This window comes from Bombus flavifrons, chromosome 1 (assembly GCF_040668555.2).
Source record: "Bombus flavifrons isolate JBK064 chromosome 1, iyBomFlav1_principal, whole genome shotgun sequence".
Classification (NCBI taxonomy): domain Eukaryota; kingdom Metazoa; phylum Arthropoda; class Insecta; order Hymenoptera; family Apidae; genus Bombus; species Bombus flavifrons.
The window spans coordinates 20,538,181-20,556,399 of record NC_138442.1 but is presented as its reverse complement, the minus strand read 5'-3'; the positions used below and the strand labels follow the sequence as shown (position 1 = coordinate 20,556,399).

Genomic DNA, 18,219 nt, shown 5'->3' with positions numbered 1-18,219 from the left:
CATGTATCCTTTGTCTATTTTTATGTTCATAATCATTTTCTGCTGCATTTATTTTATATGTATTATTAGGTCTTTTAAACTGAAACAATAATTCATATTTCATATCTTTTAAACTCTTTATTATTTGAGTTTATTTCATAATTTACTAATTTCGAATGTTCTTAAACGAGATAATTATGTATACGTTTCAAATAAAATAATTTCGCGTTTGTCTTTAATGCATTAAAAACCCATCTAATAAATATCTAATTTATTAGATTCCAAAATTTTCAAATAAAATAATTTTATTTATTTTCAATATATTAACAAAATATCTAACATGTTTGAAAACTATCAAAGCAACAGAGTTTTACGATTATCAAGGAACCAAGAATAGTTATGAAGCAAAATTTTGTACGAACGGGGTCGCCACTGTCGCTTTCACTCGTGATTCAGTGACAAAGGAACCCTTTTTAAAACCAGCTGACGAGATGTTACGTCAGTTAGTCTGTAGCCGTTGCCATTGTGCATACGACGTTGATACTTGTGTCTGTTATGACGGCGTTCTAAACTCGTGCTTTCTTTTCGAATATTTCAAACATTTTAATCAATCATGTTCGATATCGACGAATATTATATAGCCGTTCTTCGATTAGTGAAGGAAGCTGGCTCGGTAAGTGACATTTTCTTTGATGAAATTGATGAGAAGCGGCCACAACTTGTTTTGTGTTTCGAGTTATTCCTAGCTGATAGCGGGCTACGTTTTATCGATTTTGCACGCAGCTTTAGATTTCAATTATGTTCTTATTCAACTAGCATACTGCTTTCGTTTCCTATGCGTTATTCTATCTAATGTTATCTCATGTAACATAAACGCAGTTTCATTTTCGATGATGAACTTTAATTATTGCCTTTAAATCACTTGGATATGTTGTGAATTTTAATGCAAAATTGATCGATGCGTTAGTGATTGTTTAATGCACATAATTATTTTTTACCTGCGTATATTATACATTATTATATTCTAGCGTATTATGTAGCGTCAATTTCTGGGGATAAATAATGCCGCTAATTTATGAGCATGAATGTGTATTTGTTTGGCTTCCAAGAAGCAAATTCATCGCGTTGGATAAAATGACGCGTTTTATATTACGCGGATTCTCTAAACTCTATAAATGCTATAATTTATAACCTATAATTTTTATTTCTCTCTATTTATTGCTTATATTATATATTAATAAATAGTTGAATGCATTTGATCTGTACAACTAATGATTCAAAATTATAAAATATAATCGCATTACTGAAGCATTTATGCAAATACCATTACCATTAAGTGAATCATTATCTAAACATCTAATGAAATAGCGATAACAGAAGCTATAGAACGTTTACGTAATTATAATTTCATTTGTAACAAACTATTAATAGTTTTTTAATTATATACGATACACTTGGAATAAAATTTTTTTATATGGAAATTAATTGCAAAATTGTACATTTTTGTGTACATGGAATTCAATAAATATAATGGTTAGAAGAAAATTGAGTAAATTATGTAGTTTAATGACTTTTTTCCAATTTCGACTATTTGACTCGAGTGTCTTTTTACAAAATAACGAAAAATTTTTTAATTTTATAATGAATTTTCCGTTTCATTCACTTAATGTTCAGAATTTATCAAGATGGTTACATATATAACATATACATAAGGTTAGGGTTTTGGGTATTTTTTAAACGATGTAAGCATTTTCAAACATGTTTAAATAAATTTATCGACATCTAACCCAAACCTAACCTAAACTTTTTGAAAAATTTTGAACATTAGATGAATTAAACTCGAAAAATATTGTATTTTTATATATCTTTATGAAATAAGGAACATTTTTAAAACTTCACGCATTTTTTAATTTTTCAATCTTCTCCGTTTGAAAAAGATTCGTTATTGAAGATTTTCGCACTGAAAAGAATAATTATGTTTCAATTATGATTTTTTGTAGATCGTGAGGGAAAAAATTAACCAACCTAAAGATGCAATGACGAAATCCTGCGAAGTTGACCTTGTCACTGAATGGGATCAAAAGGTGGAAAAATTGCTAGTCGATGGAATCTCCTCCAAATTTCCGGATCACAAGTACGTTTTATAATATTTATCATCTTATATGTATTCATCAAAATTTTTATTTCATTAGTCATAGTCACTAATAGATGGAATAATATGCTCCGTACTATTTAAACAGGTATTGACAAATTTATCAAACATAAATTAACGAGTGTTAAAATTTGTCAAACTTTAAATTGAATAAAAAACATTTTGTTAATTTATTAACACAAGCTTTGTAATTTTTCAAATATTTTAATATAATTATAGAAAATAATTGAAATATTTATACAAATGTATGAATATATTTGTTTTAAGTATATCAGAATTTCTTTAAGTATACTTTTGAAATTTGTGGAAAAATTTGTTAACAGGAAACAAAATCGATAGTATCCCAATAAAAGTTATTAAAAATTTTAAGTAAAGTAGTTTGTAGTTTTATTATAATTTTTAATAAATTGGTGATTTTTTAATAAAACTGTCATTATCTGAGTGCTGTATCATCCAATATATAATTCAGAAAAAAGATATATAAAGCATGGTCAATAAAATATTTCGATTAATTCATTTTTTTTATTTTCTGTTAAATAAGAAACAGTAATGAATTCAATAGCTTCCCAGATTCCTAGCTGACCTTGTCTAGTGAAACATTCGACGCGTTGTATCCCCTTTAAGCTCGTTATATGTGTTTGGACCAGATCTGTCGCGAAGGGTCTCATCAGATCATCAATGGAATTTTCCAGTCGTGAAATCGATCTGGAATCCTCCTAGGATCCCATCATTAACATAATAACAAAAAGTTACACGCGAAATAATTTTTTGGTTTTTAAATAACACAACAAAATTTCATTCAACGAAACAAATTATGTATTTTTTAAGGTACAAAATAAAATATTTAGGAACAGAATGAAGAAAAATGCTTATTTGTGATAATAAAAATTACAAATCTTGTGTATTATAAATATTTATAGGTAACAATTTTGTTTATAATAAAATGCCGTGATAACAAAAATATCGAGTTTCTCTAATAGAGAGGAAATATATTTTGATAGATTCATAGGCGAAGAGGCAACTTCGCTTGGGACTAAAGTTGAACTCACGGATGCTCCTACATGGATCATTGATCCGATTGACGGCACAATGAACTTCGTGCATAGTTTGCCCCACACTTGTATATCGATCGCACTGCTTATTAACAAGACTCCTGAAATTGGTGTAGTTTACAACCCGATTTTGGAGCAATTCTTCTCAGCCCGTAGGGGTCAAGGTGCTTTCCTGAATGGAGCTCCCATTAGGGTTTCAGGAGAGAAAGGTATAAAAATGTATAGATTCTTGCATTATAGATAAAGATCGATCTGGATCACTTATCGTAGGAAATAAAATGAAATATTTGTTTGTAGTTTAATTATTTTGGATATTTTTCTTGTTTAATTAGTTTGAATCAAATTCATTTTTTTTCAGAATTACGTAAAGCTCTTGTAATGATGGAAATGGGCACAAGCAGAGATACAGAAAAGATGAAAATTGTATTGGAAAATGCGAATAATCTTACTTCACAAGTTCACGGGTAAAATATTATTACTTTTCTAAAAATTCAATTTATACAGTTGTATACAGTTATATTTGTTGTACAGAATACGAGCTCTGGGATCTGCGGCTTTAAACATGTGCATGGTCGCTCTCGGTGGAGCGGATATTTCTTTCGAGTTTGGTATCCACGCGTGGGATGTAGCAGCTGGTGATATCATTGTAAGAGAAGCCGGTGGAGTGTGCATAGATCCAGCAGGTAATTTATTTTATAATAAAAGTAAATTAATAATTTCCACCTTTTTTTTTAAATTACAATATTTAATGTTAAATAATTCTAATAGTACTGAAACTTATAGATATGTACATAATTTCTTTATAATGTTTGCTTTTTCTTTGCACGCTCGTTTGTTTCGTTTCTAGGTGGGCCGTTTGACGTCATGAGCAGAAGAGTTCTATGTGCGTCAACAATGGAGTTGGCACAAGAATTAGCCAAAGTATTAGTTCAGTATTATCCCGAACGTGATTAAAAATCATAATGTGTATGGAAAATATCATAAAAGGATATCTTCGAAAAGAGGCCTTGCTACATACTGATTTACGTTATCACGTACATCTTTGATGTATATAAACATCTGTATTGCGTACCTCTCTCTTTTTATAAGATTTAGTTTCAATAATAAAACACAGATCATTATACTCTTGTTGTTTTCGTAAGCATTTAAGGTTTACAAATCAAAACAAATATAAACATTTACGAAAATGTAACTATTTATTAAGACATTTACATGAATGTTTGAGACAAAATTTGCAATCTGTGTAAAAGATACACATTCAGTGAATGGTATGTAACAATACTGTATATTGAAATCAGAGGTATATGAATGTGAAAGTAATTATGATTTTTATTGAAATATAATGTGTAATAAATTTAACTGTGCCATTATACAATCATGTCATGTGTAATTTACTCTTATAATTATACGCATGTTATATGTTTTATAGGTCGCTCTTTGTTGTATTAAATTTATTTATTTTTGGATCTTTTTTCAGTAATCTAAAAATTAAAAGCCATAAATATTAGTATCATGCTCCTTTTAATATTACCTATACTTACGTAATAATAAATATCTAAAAAGTTATATTAGATAGATTCATATTACTAAAAAAAAGTTTATCTATAATTTTCATTTTTTTATTCATATATATCTTACCTGTTCAAATACTTACGGTTTTGTTAATTTCAGTGAAATTTTATGACAAACCTTCCTGTTGACATAAATTTATATTAAATATTTGGTGATCCTTTTTTGCGATAGGCATCATTTTTATACAGTTGTCAAGCTGCTGCCCAGAGAATCTCACCCGTTTCCTTCATCATCATGTTTTCCACCAACTGATCTCATCATCTCTTCCATTGCCTCCCCTCCTCACAGGGAGGGCTACAAGTGAAACATTACCAAATAGCCAATTAGAAAATTATGAGTTAGTTTAAGTTTTTGTGTATTCATTTTATTTCTGTATTGAAATGTGCCCGAAACATCTAGCTTCCCTTTTATGAATTTTGCAAAAGCACTTTTTACAATTCCTCATATTATCAGAAAAACGTATTTATTCTTTATTTAAAATATTAATGAAGTAATGGAATTTTAATATCAAACTATTCATTTATCATATTTAGAGATATGATTTTGCAATTATATTTTAAAATAATATATAATGATATGTATATATAGATATGTGCAAAACAAATTTGATCTGCTACCAAAGAGAATAGAGCATAAGGGATGACCGTTAGAATAACTTGATTTTGTTTTACGACATAATTATGTAGGTTTTGATTTGCAATGTTATGTTGTTTAACGAGAAACGGATATGCTAAATATCCCATAAGGCAGTCCCCCATGAATACCTTGCAACGGGAACGGCGTTAAAAGCCCATGAAAGGTCCACTCGCACTTATCGATGCTTTGAATCGAAGACTCATATCTGAAACATAAGCAATCTCGTACAATATGGTCATATAAAAACCGCAAATACCATGAACCATTCAAACAGCATTGACGTTCTGTCGTATCTTATAAATAAAGAACGCAACATTAAATAAAGGAGGAAAAGAAAATTTAACGAAGCTAACGATACAAAATCGCAAGCTACTATGATGAATCTGTTGAAACGAAATATAAGTTTTTATATATTTCTATGTGACAACATGTTAATATAAAGCATTAAATAAGTTTCGTTCTATGTAATGCAATTCGAAATTTCTATTTCTTAGTGCAAATATATATGTACATCATTATTTTTTTTCATATTTCTTTACATCAATGCCTAAATAAATGCATCTTTTAATGTGAAAACGATTACTTGTAATGCTAACAATCGATGGTGATAAGTGTTAACACAATAAGTCATTTCTCCAACACTTTCTAATGTTACACATTCTCTACCTAACATTTCATTACGAGATAAAAAAGAGATTACAATCGGTACTTTTTTCCTTTTTATATATAATTATTTATGGAAATACGTTGCGTACAAGTGCTTCTATAATTTTGCATGAGAATAGCGCGCGATTAAGACTGAAAATATAAAATACAGGGCTTGTTTCTCATTCTGATAAGTATGTGTTGTTTTATTTCAATAACCTACGTACTATACAATTTGTATCCTTCTCGTCAGTACAAGTTTCCTTGTTATTAGACTTCGATGCCATTCGTGCGTATATACGCGACGGCACAGAACAAAAAAAGATTTTGTGTTCGTAAATTATACGATCAAATTCTTAAGAGTTTTACAATTTCACAAACTTGGGATTCTTCGTCGCGAATGTAACGCATTATCATCCATTTATGATATAATTATTTATTTACGAGTTATCATTTGTAAAGAAAGTCACGTGTTGAAATTCAAAAGATTGAGAAAAAGAAAAATACTATGTACCACCATTATGCTAAGTATCGATGGCCAATTCATGCTGAAAGAGGCGGTCACTTTCCCAGTTTTGATTTTCATCCACGGAAAAATATCGTTCGACGACGTACATTCATCGAGCTGCTTCCTCTAGTATTCACCGTGTTGGACTTACATACCTTATAATTGCTGTGCACAAAGAAAGAAAAGAAATAAACCAAATCTAAGCGATTTCTATTTCAAAAAAATGTACACGAGAAAATAATTTTTTACGCCTTCTGATACACTACATTGTTTCGAGCCAAGTACAAATATGTCGTTTTTATAATCGTTGATAAATGCATCAATGGGTGAATTCCAACATTATTATTCATCGTCTGTAGTAGTTATTAATTAATATAAAAATATTGCACTCTATTGACCTGCAATAGTTATCATTAATTAAATAATAGAGTTCAGATTGATAGAGTACAATACGTTATGCAAATAATTTTTCCTTCCTTTCGTTATGACGTATTTACGTCTTCAAATGTTCTCCTGTCGTATTGAAATGGCGAGTGAAATGTGAAATTTTTGCACCGCCTCTTTCTGCTGTAACGGATACAGGACATTCGATATAAGGAGACACCGCATTATGTTAGTAATGCTTTTATGATATACAACGAATCGTTAGCGGTGTCGTTTTAAACATTCTTTTGTAAAATTACGTCAATGAATTCTCCGATGCGGAAGGACCCCAGGCAGGGTTACCTATATCTTTTCTTGTATAAATGGATGCGCCAGGGCGTGGTTCACAGTAATTCTCTTTCCTGCATCCAACATCAACGTTCGTTCCAAAAGGTCTTTTAGCTGTCCAACTTTTCGACTTTGTTCCGGTGGCAAAGAATTTCCTCCTAATTCTGCGTTTAGATCACGGGTGGCTGGCAACGTAGACATCACTACAACTTTCTCCTAAAAATATAGGTGTTAGCAATTTTATCATTCACGTGCATTTGTGAGTACAAGTAATCGTTAGATTACTTACCACACAGGAAAAGAACAAGGTTGGAAAGAACAGTAGAGAGATAACTTACCCGCTCCGTGACCTTATCAACTTCATGATACAGGAAATTGCAGTTAGAGTCAAAATGTAGATCCTTGAATGAGCCTTTCCTAATCAGCTTATTAGGCATTTTGCCTTTTAAGTCCATGAAGAATTTCAACATTTGGTTGTTGGTTTTGCCCGAGAACATTATTTTTCCCGTGTACAATTCGTATATGGTGCATCCCACAGACCACATGTCAATGCCGAAATCATACGGTATACCAAGAACTAGAAAATGCCAATGTTATTTGCATGATATGTGATAAATGTTATTAAATCTCTATGACAGTGGAGATCTCCCCAATGTAGGTTTGATCAATGTATCAGAGCTGTCACATACAATTGCTATTAACGTTTGAAAAACTAATGCGACTAATATAACCTAGCCGCTACGAAATTTCGTCTGTTCGTATCTAATACATACAGTATCTTTAAATCGTTTGTGCCATGTTTTAAAGGGCATACTATAGCACGGCTATTAAAAGCTGGTTTAAAGTAGAAGAGTGATAAGTAAACAAAGATTAATCTCTCGAGTTTTAGTTAAGGATAATTAAAATAAAATAAAAATAATAAATAACCCAAGAGATTAATGAAGTGTGAATATATATTATCTGTTAACTAATAAAAATGAACAATACTTACTAATTTCAGGTGCCCGATAAAACCTTGATACCAAATACGGTGTTATCTCATTTTCATGAGCATGAGACGCTGAGCCAAAATCGCAGAGTTTCAATACTAACTTGCTTTCACTGACTAGAATGTTATCAGGTTTGATGTCAGCATGCAGAATATTTGCACGTTTTAATAACTTGAGAGCAAGGAAAAGTTGCTGCGTATACGATCTTACCGCTTTAACATGTAAACCAACGTCTTTTCCATATTTTTTTAAAACCTAAATAAATTTTCTTATATAATAAACGATAATATGTAATTAATTAGTATAAAATTTATGTAATATATACTTACCTCTCTTAAATTCATAGCCAATGGTTCAAAAACCATACATAAATGATTTTTATGAAAGAAATGCCTAAAAAGTCGTAGACAGTGAAATCTATCTTCTGGATCTGCATCATTCAATTTTCTAAGTATTTCTAATTCTTTAAGGCCAGTTTTGTGCCTAAAAGAATAAAAAAATTCTGTACATTGCTCACTTTCAATATCGTAAAATTATCAGATATATTGTTACATTACGTTATTTCATTGTTGACTTACATTATTTCATTATTCCTTATTATTTTTACAGCAACATCTAAATTGCCTCTAGCAGTATCTCTAGCCCTTACGACATTACTAAATACACCCTGACCAGTATATCCATAAACAACATATCGGGAATCCAACGTCTCGCCCACACGTACTCTAAAAATAAAAAACAAGATGTTTTAATATTAAGGACGAAAAAGAAAAAAAAAAAAAAACAATTTACCGATAATATCCTTCTGCATCATCCCAATTGTCTGTTAAACTTGGATTATCTGGTCCGCCTTGTCGTTTTCCTTCGACTGTGGGGCTCTATAAAAAAAGGTACTAATATTTAATAAATAAAATAGATATAAAAACTAAACAAAAGAAGAGAAAAACTTACGTACATTAAAATCACCAATGTTGTCTGCTTCGGCAAACATGTCCCATTCGTTTGACTTTTTTGCGTTTTGTTTTTCTTCCTGTTTAATTTTTTCTGTCGGTTTTGTATCTTCATTTTTCTCTGTCTCTTCAGATGGAGCGTCTTCGAATCTAGATTTTCTCTTTTTAACTTGTGGCGATTTTGGTTTCTCGGGCAATGGTGGGGTATGACTCTCCGAAGTGGATTCGTTATTATTAGACGAAATTTCTATTGACTTCTGTGACACATTTGATTGACTTTCAGAAGGTGGAGTTGCGGGAACAGTATTAATTTCAGCAGACATATTTGAATCTTCATTTGGTCCGCTTAACCTCTGGACAAGAAGAAAAACTTACAATTATTATTTCACAGTATTAAAGAAACATAATTAAATAGAAATAAAACTAACAAACCTTTAAAAGTTCCTCTCTTTGTTTCCTTCTACGTTCAATAATAGCTTCTTCATCTTCCTCTTCTTCGATATCTATGTCTTTGATATCTTCTTCACTTGAAGTTTCTGAATGTTCTACTTTTAGTCCTTCTGACAAAGAATCTTTGAATTTATCACTACGTTCCCTTTTACCATTTTTTTCTCTCTCCCTATCATGATCTCTAGTATGTTTGTCTCTGTCTCGTCTACTTCGAGAGAGCGATCTAGAGCGTTTATAACGATCATTCCGATCTCTATCCAATCTACTCCTAATAGGACTACGAGATCTTCTTGTACTTCTTGATCGCTCTCTAATTCTATCGCGGTTCCGACTATCTCGTCGTTCTCGCATGTCGTTACGATCACGACTACTTCTACCATCTCTGGGCCGATCGCGACTAGTATGGCGTTCTCTACTGTCTCTTTTATCACGACTATGCCGATCTCTGCTGGCAGGTCTGTCTCGACTACGTTGATCACGACTAGGCGGACGATCTTTACTGGTATGACGATCACGACTAGCGTGTCTGTCTCGACTGATATGTCGATCTCTACTGGCATGTCGATCTCGACTAACGTTGCGGTCCTTACTAACATGTCTATCGCGGCTTACATGCCGATCGCGACTACTTTGTCGTTCTCGACTTGCTAATCTATCGCGACTGTCGCGTCTAGATTTATCGGTCTTATCTAATGATTTGTATTCATTACGAGATCTAGAATTATGGTGATCGGCTTCTCGTTTTCGCTCTTCTTCTCTGTAAACACATGTTTATTAAAATTTATTAATAAAAAAGTATTTAATAAAAAAGATATTATATTTAAATGTTCTACATTTAACACACCTTCTATCTTGTTCTCTTTTACGCGACTCATCTCTTTTGACAGAATCTTTACGCTTATCATCTTCTATTCGTCTTTTGTTATCTTCTTTTCGTGAATCCTCCCTATGTCTATCGCTTGGTTTTCGCACTTGCCTGTCATCTTTTCTATTATCATCTCTCTTAGTTTCCTCTTTAGTACGAACTTTTTCCTCCCGTCTCTTTTCTATTTCCCTTCGTTTATCTTTATGCTCCTCTCGATTTCTGCGATCCCTGCTCATATCTACTACTACACGCCTCTCAGGTTTCATGATTTTTTTGCGTTCTCTACTACCAGACTTACTCCTAGCTCGCTTTTTGGGGGGTATATTGTCACTTTCACTATCATCTTCTACAAGTATAACATCAGGTGTTTCAGTAGCTTTTATTTCATCTTGATTTGGTTCCTTATCCTCCTTCTCAGATTCGTCCGAAAGGTACTGGACTAAACATGCTTGCAAACGCTCCTGTATAAATATTAAAAATATATGAATATTTATGTACTTTTTATTAAATCCTGGATGGAGAATTATACCTTTTGTTTCATTAATTCTTCCAGGTCAATATCATCTTCAATGATTGTACAATCTACTTCGTCTGAATCTAAATCTACCAATTTCTCATCGTCACTTTCTTCAGTAGAAACCACTTCTAGTAAAGAATTTTTCACTTTGCCATTGACACCTAAATCTTTTTGAATTACACGTGGTGTTTTGCCATCTAATGATCCATTCTCAACTTCTCTTTCTTTTTTAGGTCTTTTATGTTTCTTGTGTTTTTTTCTAAAATGTATTTAATGACAACGTAAATGTGGAATCAAATAGTATTAATAAATTGATTATTAAAAAACATATATACATATTGTACATACCGTTCTTGACGCTCTATCCTCCCATCTTCCCTTTCAATTAATTTATCTTTCTTATGTTTGTGATGTTTATGCTTTCTTTTCTTCTTCTTTCTTTGGTCAACCAACATATCCGATTCAGAATCTATAGTCACCATGTCTCTTTTAGACTCTATACATTCTAAATCTGATGTACTAAAATGTAATTAAACAAATAATTATTATATAACAAATGGTTATATGCATATTAACATTGATATATTAAAATATTATATGTATATTAATACATGTGTATAATTCATAGATTAATATATTGCTAATGAATATGAAACTCTACTCAAAATGTTTCATATACATTAAAAAATAAAATATATACACATAAAATCTTACAGGTGACAAATTAATATCTCCATTCTAAAAATTACATCACCGCTACAGTCACATGTAACATTTATCTTATTTCAAACGGATAATGTTAAGTGGACTTTGTTGCGAAATATAAATGTAACGAGACATAAGAAATAGGTTATTTTTTTCGATAGATCTACATTAAAAATCACATAGTACGAAGAAATATTTTCCTTCGTATTTATCCAATTGTTGTACGCAATACCAAAAGAAGAATACGTTAAAAACACACTAAATTTATTCCGAGAATAAACAGAATATCGAATAAGCACATACGATGTAAACAGACTATTATACAGACTTATACATCCTTCAATTTATCAAAAGAAAATGTTTCTCCTGATTGCGTAAAAATATTCATTGATATTTCCGACTTACCCCATGATAATGATTTATAAATTGTTGTTAAGAAAAACTATAGATATGCACTGCACAAAACAACTACACGAATATATGAACTCTTTATTGAGTCGCCATTTTATATTCCTTCGATTATGTTATTTCGAGATATCTTGATGAATACTGAGCTATCGATAAAGAAGAGTTGCTTCCGGTTTCTGTATTACCTTTGTGTAGGAGAGCGCGCCGTGTCGGTTTTATTGTTTATTAAATTTATCGTTATCGTATTTGTGAATTTAAATTATGCTTCAGTGAGTACTATTATAATAATAGTATCAGAATTATAGCAGTTTTATAGTAAATCAATGCAATAAGATATGGAGAAGACATCGATGAAATATCGCGATGCAGCACACCGCATCAGTAAGTCAATTTTCGAATACATATTATATAATATTTGTATATTATCATGTTATACGTAAATAAATGGCAAAATTAAATACATTTATAAAAAATTTAAATATGCAAGGATGTGCGGAATAACGCTACGATTAGCAGTGTTACAATATATATATTTCTGAGAACTTTGTACAACAACACAAGTTAGTAACTCCGCTGCTTAAGATATAGGTGACGAAGAAATGGGTTGCTCTGATGTTAGAGAATCCGGGTAGATATGTAGTCTGATCTGAAGACCGAGATTGAGTACGAGTAGTTAGGTGGTCTTCGAAGAAGTCTTGAGGATTGAGCGTATTCGAGCTGAACTGAACTCGTACTGAACTGGATGTCTGGTACTAGTCTGGAACTGAGCTCGAACTCGTACTCGTACTGTCCGCTCTTATATACTTACGGAGGAAAGCTCGGTATGGGTGACCTTGTTCACGGGAAAATCCAGACATTTCCATTAGGTAAATGTTCGGTTTTCCATTATATAATTACCAGCTGTTCCGTAATTTCTAAGAGCGCACAATAAACCTAAAGACCTTTTAAGTATCGGCTATAAACCGGAAATACTTGCAGGATTAGCGGTTTCTGCAAGTTAATAAGATTCAGTTTATGGCGGGACCTTAGGTTTGTTGAGGGTGTACATAACGGTCAATGGATCCTTAGTGACACAATACCGAGGGACGTCGTATTTTTGTGTCTTTTGTTTCGTGCGCTTTCTAGCTATAGACGAACCTACCATTTTTGTGTCACTTCCAACGTTACCGACTCAATGTAGAATAAAATGACGACATTCATGGTGGTTAGAATTGGAACTAAAATTGGTACTATAAACATAGTTTCTATATTCATATAACAAGTCTTGACATTCATTAAGAAAAACAACATGGAACACAATGAATCTTGTTGTCTTCCATATTGATTTTTTACGACTTAATTTTCATTTTTATGAATAGACAACATGTTCGTAAATAATGTCATCTTTCAATGAAATTTAAAAAATAAAATTTTTACAAAAGTTTAATTTGAATTTAATAAAAAGTTTTCTTTTAAAATTCTATTTCAGTAAAACAGTTCATATGCACATCTCATATTGCCTTTATTTGCCCATTCTTTGCTATTTCATTCGAGTCTAAAATAAAATACACATTACGAAACCTACTGTAGGTAAAAAGGGATCTCTTCATCGAATAAAAACTCCGTATATTATATTATATGCAATAATTTAATTCGCAAAATGTCTTACAATATAACGTCGAAGTATGCGACGCGTTGTTGGTGAATTATGCTGTTGTTTTTGCACCTATATTTTGTTACGTCTCGCGACACCAACCACGCGTGGCATTTCTTCGTTTCGTTTTCTAGTCTCTTAATGACCAGTCGCATGAATAATCGGCACCAATGCCGATTTATTATGAACAATTATTATTAATTACATCGGCAATGGTGACGAATAACAATTAAATATAACATTATACATTACGAATAAATACTAAAAGTAATCCTCGCAAACTTGGGTGAGTAACCGAACGTTGCTTTCCGTTCGCAATTATAATATAAATACAAAGGGTGGCATGGATAACGAAGGGATGGACAATAGGATGGTTTAGGATTGGGGGAGATAGGGTTCAAGTATACTTAATCGCTTCTAAATCGCTTCTAAATTGCTTCTTTACACAAGGTACTCGATCGATTCCGATCGTTTATCACATTCTCCGACGATCTGTTAGTCTCGGGGCTTTTCGAATTTTCTCGTCGAATATTTGACAATAGCGTACTGTTTTAACGAAAGGAATATCCCGAGGAAGTCAGGATGTTTTCATTTTCAAGTACAGCGCAATCGTGTGACTGAAAATTCGTACAAACTTTCCATTCATTCGAATAGCTAGTTATTCATTCGAATATAATGGAATTATTTGAACAATAGAAATAATTATACAACCAATAAATAATAAATAAGAATAATTTCTATAATATTAAATAATTCAGAAACGAAGAAAGATCACAGTGAATCTTTATGATAGTAAGAATATAATTAATGTTATTTATAATTTTACTTAAAATGCTTAAGAAATAAAAAGATAAGCTATATCATAAAGATCACTGATAACATTTCTTAGTTTATTTCCAAACATACTTCTCCTCGCTGGATTCACGAATTTTCAGTAATACGATTACCCTTATCGATTATTAGCATTATCGATTATTTCGTGAATCGGAAGAATGGAAAGAATTCCTCTTCCATTTGTATCGACTCTAAGTATACGTGAGGAAGTCTTGGTCCGTTAAAAGATGAAAAAAGAAAAAAAAAAAGAAATATTATTACTACGCTGACTAGATTCTACACCCATCCAGTATCGATCCTTACATTAAATCTAGTCTCTATACGCGTGCTTCTAAAAGAAAGGAACGATTCGATAATGTTACATTGATTTTCCTTGTTTCACGTATGACGATATTCAAGTGAGAGATCAAATAGATACGATAAGCGAATTCACCGAAGAAGAAAGTAATTATCCAAGTCGTTCGAAATATTATACGAACACGATTTGTTGAGAATTTCGTTAGAAAAAAGAAGAATGAAATTTCTGTATGAAATTAATATCAAAGATGTTCCTTATTGTCTCTGTTGATTTTCTTTTTGTCTTACTAGCGCGTTAAATTGTTCTGGTCCTCGATAAGACGAAGAACGAATATCAATTGATTCTTCGTCTTTCTTCAGCCATTAAATCGTAGAAATGCTTATTCGAAGAGTTTCTTAGCATAATGCCAAATGCGGAAGAAGTATTCGTCTTGTCTGAGAAGTCTCGCTCTCGCGTACGAATGGATATCGGCATCCATGTTGTGCTCGCGTAGCCAAGAACTCGTGTTCTCTGTGCTGAAGCTCATCGACGCGGTTTCACCTTTCTCGGTGGCTTCTGCTACTGGCTCCACTACGGCTAATTCTGAAAAATAAAACAGAAAATTGCACGTGCAGGCGTCGAAGCAAATTGTTCAATTGGATGTATCGATTTGGGCATTCTTCAAATTTAATAACAAGATACAGACGTTTTTATACTCGAATGTATCTTTCGATTCAACTTTGTTCTAAGGAACAGGGTATTATATAGGGATTTTTGAATCTAAATATCGTAGATGTTGAAAATGACAACGTGAGTTCGTGCTCGCTATCTATATGCAGATGCGCTAGTTACAATAAATAACTAGAAAATAATAAAGAACTAGAATAAACAATACAATAAATAACTAGAAATAATAAATAACTAGAAAATAGTTCTAGATATAATCGACAGGTTCAAGATATTCTTTTGTTTTTATCCCTAGTCCATGTAAGAAAACGCAATAAAGGATTTTTGGCTCAGAACGGTGTGATAGATTTATCCAAATAATAAAATAACAGCTATTTTGATCTCAAAATACAGAAATAACAACAGGAGATTTCGAAATCTGAATCTAAAATACACAGTCCGGAATTATAGAATTAAAAATTTCAACATTTCAGCATTTCAAATATACGTGTTATTTACAATGTTTAAAATATTCTAAATGCCAAATGTCCTTTGTAGAATTTTCAAGAGGATCCAAATATCGCTATTCAAATTTTCAAGATTTTAAATCTAAGATTTTTAAAAGATTACATTTGTTTCTTCGTCGAGGTGGATGATACTCTGAAGAGATTACGAATATCTTATTTCAAATTTCTCAAAGTTTCTATATAAGCGTTCTCTCCAGAATTACCAAAAAGTTTTCAAAATCTTCTCCAAGATTTTTCAAAGTTTTCGAATGTTCGTTTAACAAAGCATTTAAAATAGTAAATTAAAAACGACGTACCGGAAGCTGGTATGATCTTGACTGGTTCATCAGACTCCAAAGGATCGCTGTGACCGACTTCGTTCCTGGCAAAGATCCTGATCAGGTACATATGATTCTCCTGTAAATCCCTGATATTCAATTTCTGTGTTTCAGCGTTCACTTTGCCTACTTCCATCCACATTGTCTTCTTCGCGTCCCTGATAGCAATTTTGTAACCTTCCAATGGTGCTCCACCATCGGATTCCGGTCTGCCCCATGAAATTACGACCGTGTTCGCTGCGATCTGCCTGATTTCCAATGGCGCTGTTGGTGGTGATGGCACGTCTGTGAAATCGCGAGCAATAAATTACAATTTCAATGAAAATTCGCTCACGATGACTAGATGTATATATATTTATAAAAGAAGAATATTTACTGGCATGAGTCATTAGGGTAACCGGTTCTGAGTTTGTAGGTAAACTGAGTCCCATGTTGTTCTCTGCAAAGATCCTGAAGATAAATTCGCTCTCTTTCAAATTTTCTATGCAATGTTGAAGCGTCGTAGCGTCCAGGGTGACAACCTTCGTCCATCTTGCTCCTTTTCCAATCAACGGCCTCTTCTCGATGATGTATCCTATTCGGGATAGAATGATACGTTAGAATCATGATAGTATGATAGAATGATTCGGGAAACGTAAGATTATTTTTCTATAGCCCCTTTAATGCATCGTTTCGATATTATTTATTTTATGTTTATATATCACATCGAATGTTATGGATTTATATAAATAATCAAACGATCCCTACTCAGATTCATCTTATTCTATTTTAACAGAAAATTTATACAGACGTTTTCTTCAGTACTATTTTAACGAAATGGCTATCGATATACCGTAAAGGTAAACAAAGGCGAGAAAGATTATTTACAAAGGTTTCGTAGTTTCATAGGTTCATACTGTGACGTATTACATATGTATACGTATATGATAATACGGTAAAGATCGATTTTAAATTTTAAGAGAAAAATGTGTAGACACGAGGGTCGATGTAACAATCAAAGCGACGTCGAAAATGATTTTCTAATCGTTTGGAACGTCGTATTTCTCGTAAGAAATTATTTGTAAGTAAGCGATCTGTTCAACTACAGCGTATACTTTCCATACGATTCTGAAGATCTGTATCTATAGTCTACAATATTTATATAATTTACTATGTCCAGATATTATATTACGCTATTATCTTATACTCGGTAATGATGGATTTTAAATTTTAAGAGAAAAATGTGTAGACACGAGGGTCGATATAACAATCAAAGCGACGTGGAAAATTATTTTCTAATCGTTTGGAACGTCGTGTTTCTCGTAAGAAATTATTTGTAAGTAAACGAGCTGTTCAACTACAGCGTATACTTTCCATACGATTCTGAAGATCTGTATCTATAGTCTACAATATTTATATAATTTACTATGTCCAGATATTATATTACGCTATTATCTTATACTCGATAATGATGGATTTTAAATTTTAAGAGAAAAATGTGTAGACACAAGGATTGATGTAAGAATCGACTTGGAAAATGATATTCTAATCGTTTGGAACGTCGTGTTTCTCGTAAGAAATTATTTGTAAGTAAACGAGCTGTTCAACTACAGCGTATACTTTCCATACGATTCTGAAGATCTGAATTTACAGTGTATAATATTTATACAATTTATTATGTCCAGATATTATATTACGCTATTATACTATATTTGATTAAAAATTACCTGTGAGCTCTGATCCTCCATTGCTGGCTGGCGGAGACCAACTAAGTGTAACGCTCTTACTGGTTACATTCGTTACTTGTACGTGTTGTGGACTCGATGGAGGTGCTACAAACAACATTG

The 18,219-nt window shown here is 32.1% G+C and overlaps 3 protein-coding genes across 24 annotated transcripts in view; 1 reads left to right on the top strand and 2 right to left on the bottom strand.

Moving 5' to 3' along the window:
• Nucleotides 1-469: 469 nt before the first annotated feature.
• On the top strand, nucleotides 470-4,552 carry LOC138184210 (inositol monophosphatase 1). Its single transcript, XM_069122001.1, has 6 exons — nucleotides 470-652; nucleotides 1,980-2,113; nucleotides 3,133-3,392; nucleotides 3,542-3,647; nucleotides 3,715-3,866; nucleotides 4,031-4,552. Exons 1-6 carry the CDS (start codon nucleotides 593-595, stop codon nucleotides 4,135-4,137), a joined length of 819 nt encoding a protein of 272 aa, XP_068978102.1. The 5' UTR covers nucleotides 470-592; the 3' UTR covers nucleotides 4,138-4,552.
• Prp4k (Pre-mRNA processing factor 4 kinase) lies at nucleotides 4,357-12,266 on the bottom strand. 8 transcript variants are annotated; one of them, XM_069113527.1, is made up of 15 exons: nucleotides 12,137-12,266; nucleotides 11,375-11,545; nucleotides 11,039-11,285; nucleotides 10,489-10,970; nucleotides 9,627-10,401; nucleotides 9,200-9,547; nucleotides 9,037-9,122; nucleotides 8,823-8,969; nucleotides 8,574-8,727; nucleotides 8,247-8,499; nucleotides 7,594-7,832; nucleotides 6,794-7,471; nucleotides 6,551-6,699; nucleotides 5,520-5,596; nucleotides 4,357-5,049 (listed from the first exon to the last, which is right to left on the bottom strand). In XM_069113527.1, exons 1-12 carry the CDS (start codon nucleotides 12,139-12,141, stop codon nucleotides 7,271-7,273), a joined length of 3,108 nt encoding a protein of 1,035 aa, XP_068969628.1. In that variant the 5' UTR covers nucleotides 12,142-12,266; the 3' UTR covers nucleotides 4,357-5,049; nucleotides 5,520-5,596; nucleotides 6,551-6,699; nucleotides 6,794-7,270. The 8 variants fall into 8 exon arrangements, with proteins under 8 accessions (XP_068969628.1, XP_068969715.1, XP_068969547.1 ...); XM_069113614.1 differs by having other exon boundaries at nucleotides 6,551-6,709; nucleotides 6,811-7,471; XM_069113446.1 differs by having other exon boundaries at nucleotides 6,551-6,942; nucleotides 7,042-7,471.
• A 1,481-nt stretch (nucleotides 12,267-13,747) lies between these two features.
• The window catches only part of LOC138190159 (titin), a 149,828-nt gene continuing 145,356 nt past the window's right edge, over nucleotides 13,748-18,219 (bottom strand). For all 15 annotated transcript variants that reach the window (XM_069109558.1, XM_069109465.1, XM_069132867.1 and 12 more), the window contains 4 exons: nucleotides 18,100-18,204; nucleotides 16,770-16,967; nucleotides 16,373-16,678; nucleotides 13,748-15,486 (listed from right to left, as the gene is read on the bottom strand). In XM_069109558.1, the coding sequence (XP_068965659.1) occupies nucleotides 15,284-15,486; nucleotides 16,373-16,678; nucleotides 16,770-16,967; nucleotides 18,100-18,204 (812 nt within the window). In that variant the 3' untranslated portion in view covers nucleotides 13,748-15,283. The remainder of the gene's footprint in view (nucleotides 15,487-16,372; nucleotides 16,679-16,769; nucleotides 16,968-18,099; nucleotides 18,205-18,219) is intronic.

Excerpts from the sequence above, each read along its gene's own strand:
- LOC138184210 (XM_069122001.1), top strand. The coding sequence starts at position 593 with ATGTTCGATATCGACGAATATTATATAGCCGTTCTTCGATTAGTGAAG. Across the intron at positions 2,114-3,132 it reads TCCAAATTTCCGGATCACAA|ATTCATAGGCGAAGAGGCAA; the intron begins GTACGTTTTATA and ends ATATTTTGATAG. Across the intron at positions 3,648-3,714 it reads CTTACTTCACAAGTTCACGG|AATACGAGCTCTGGGATCTG; the intron begins GTAAAATATTAT and ends TTTGTTGTACAG.
- Prp4k (XM_069113527.1), bottom strand. Across the intron at positions 8,728-8,822 it reads ATAAGGAATAATGAAATAAT|GCACAAAACTGGCCTTAAAG; the intron begins GTAAGTCAACAA and ends TTATTCTTTTAG. Across the intron at positions 7,833-8,246 it reads TTATCGGGCACCTGAAATTA|TTCTTGGTATACCGTATGAT; the intron begins GTAAGTATTGTT and ends GGCATTTTCTAG.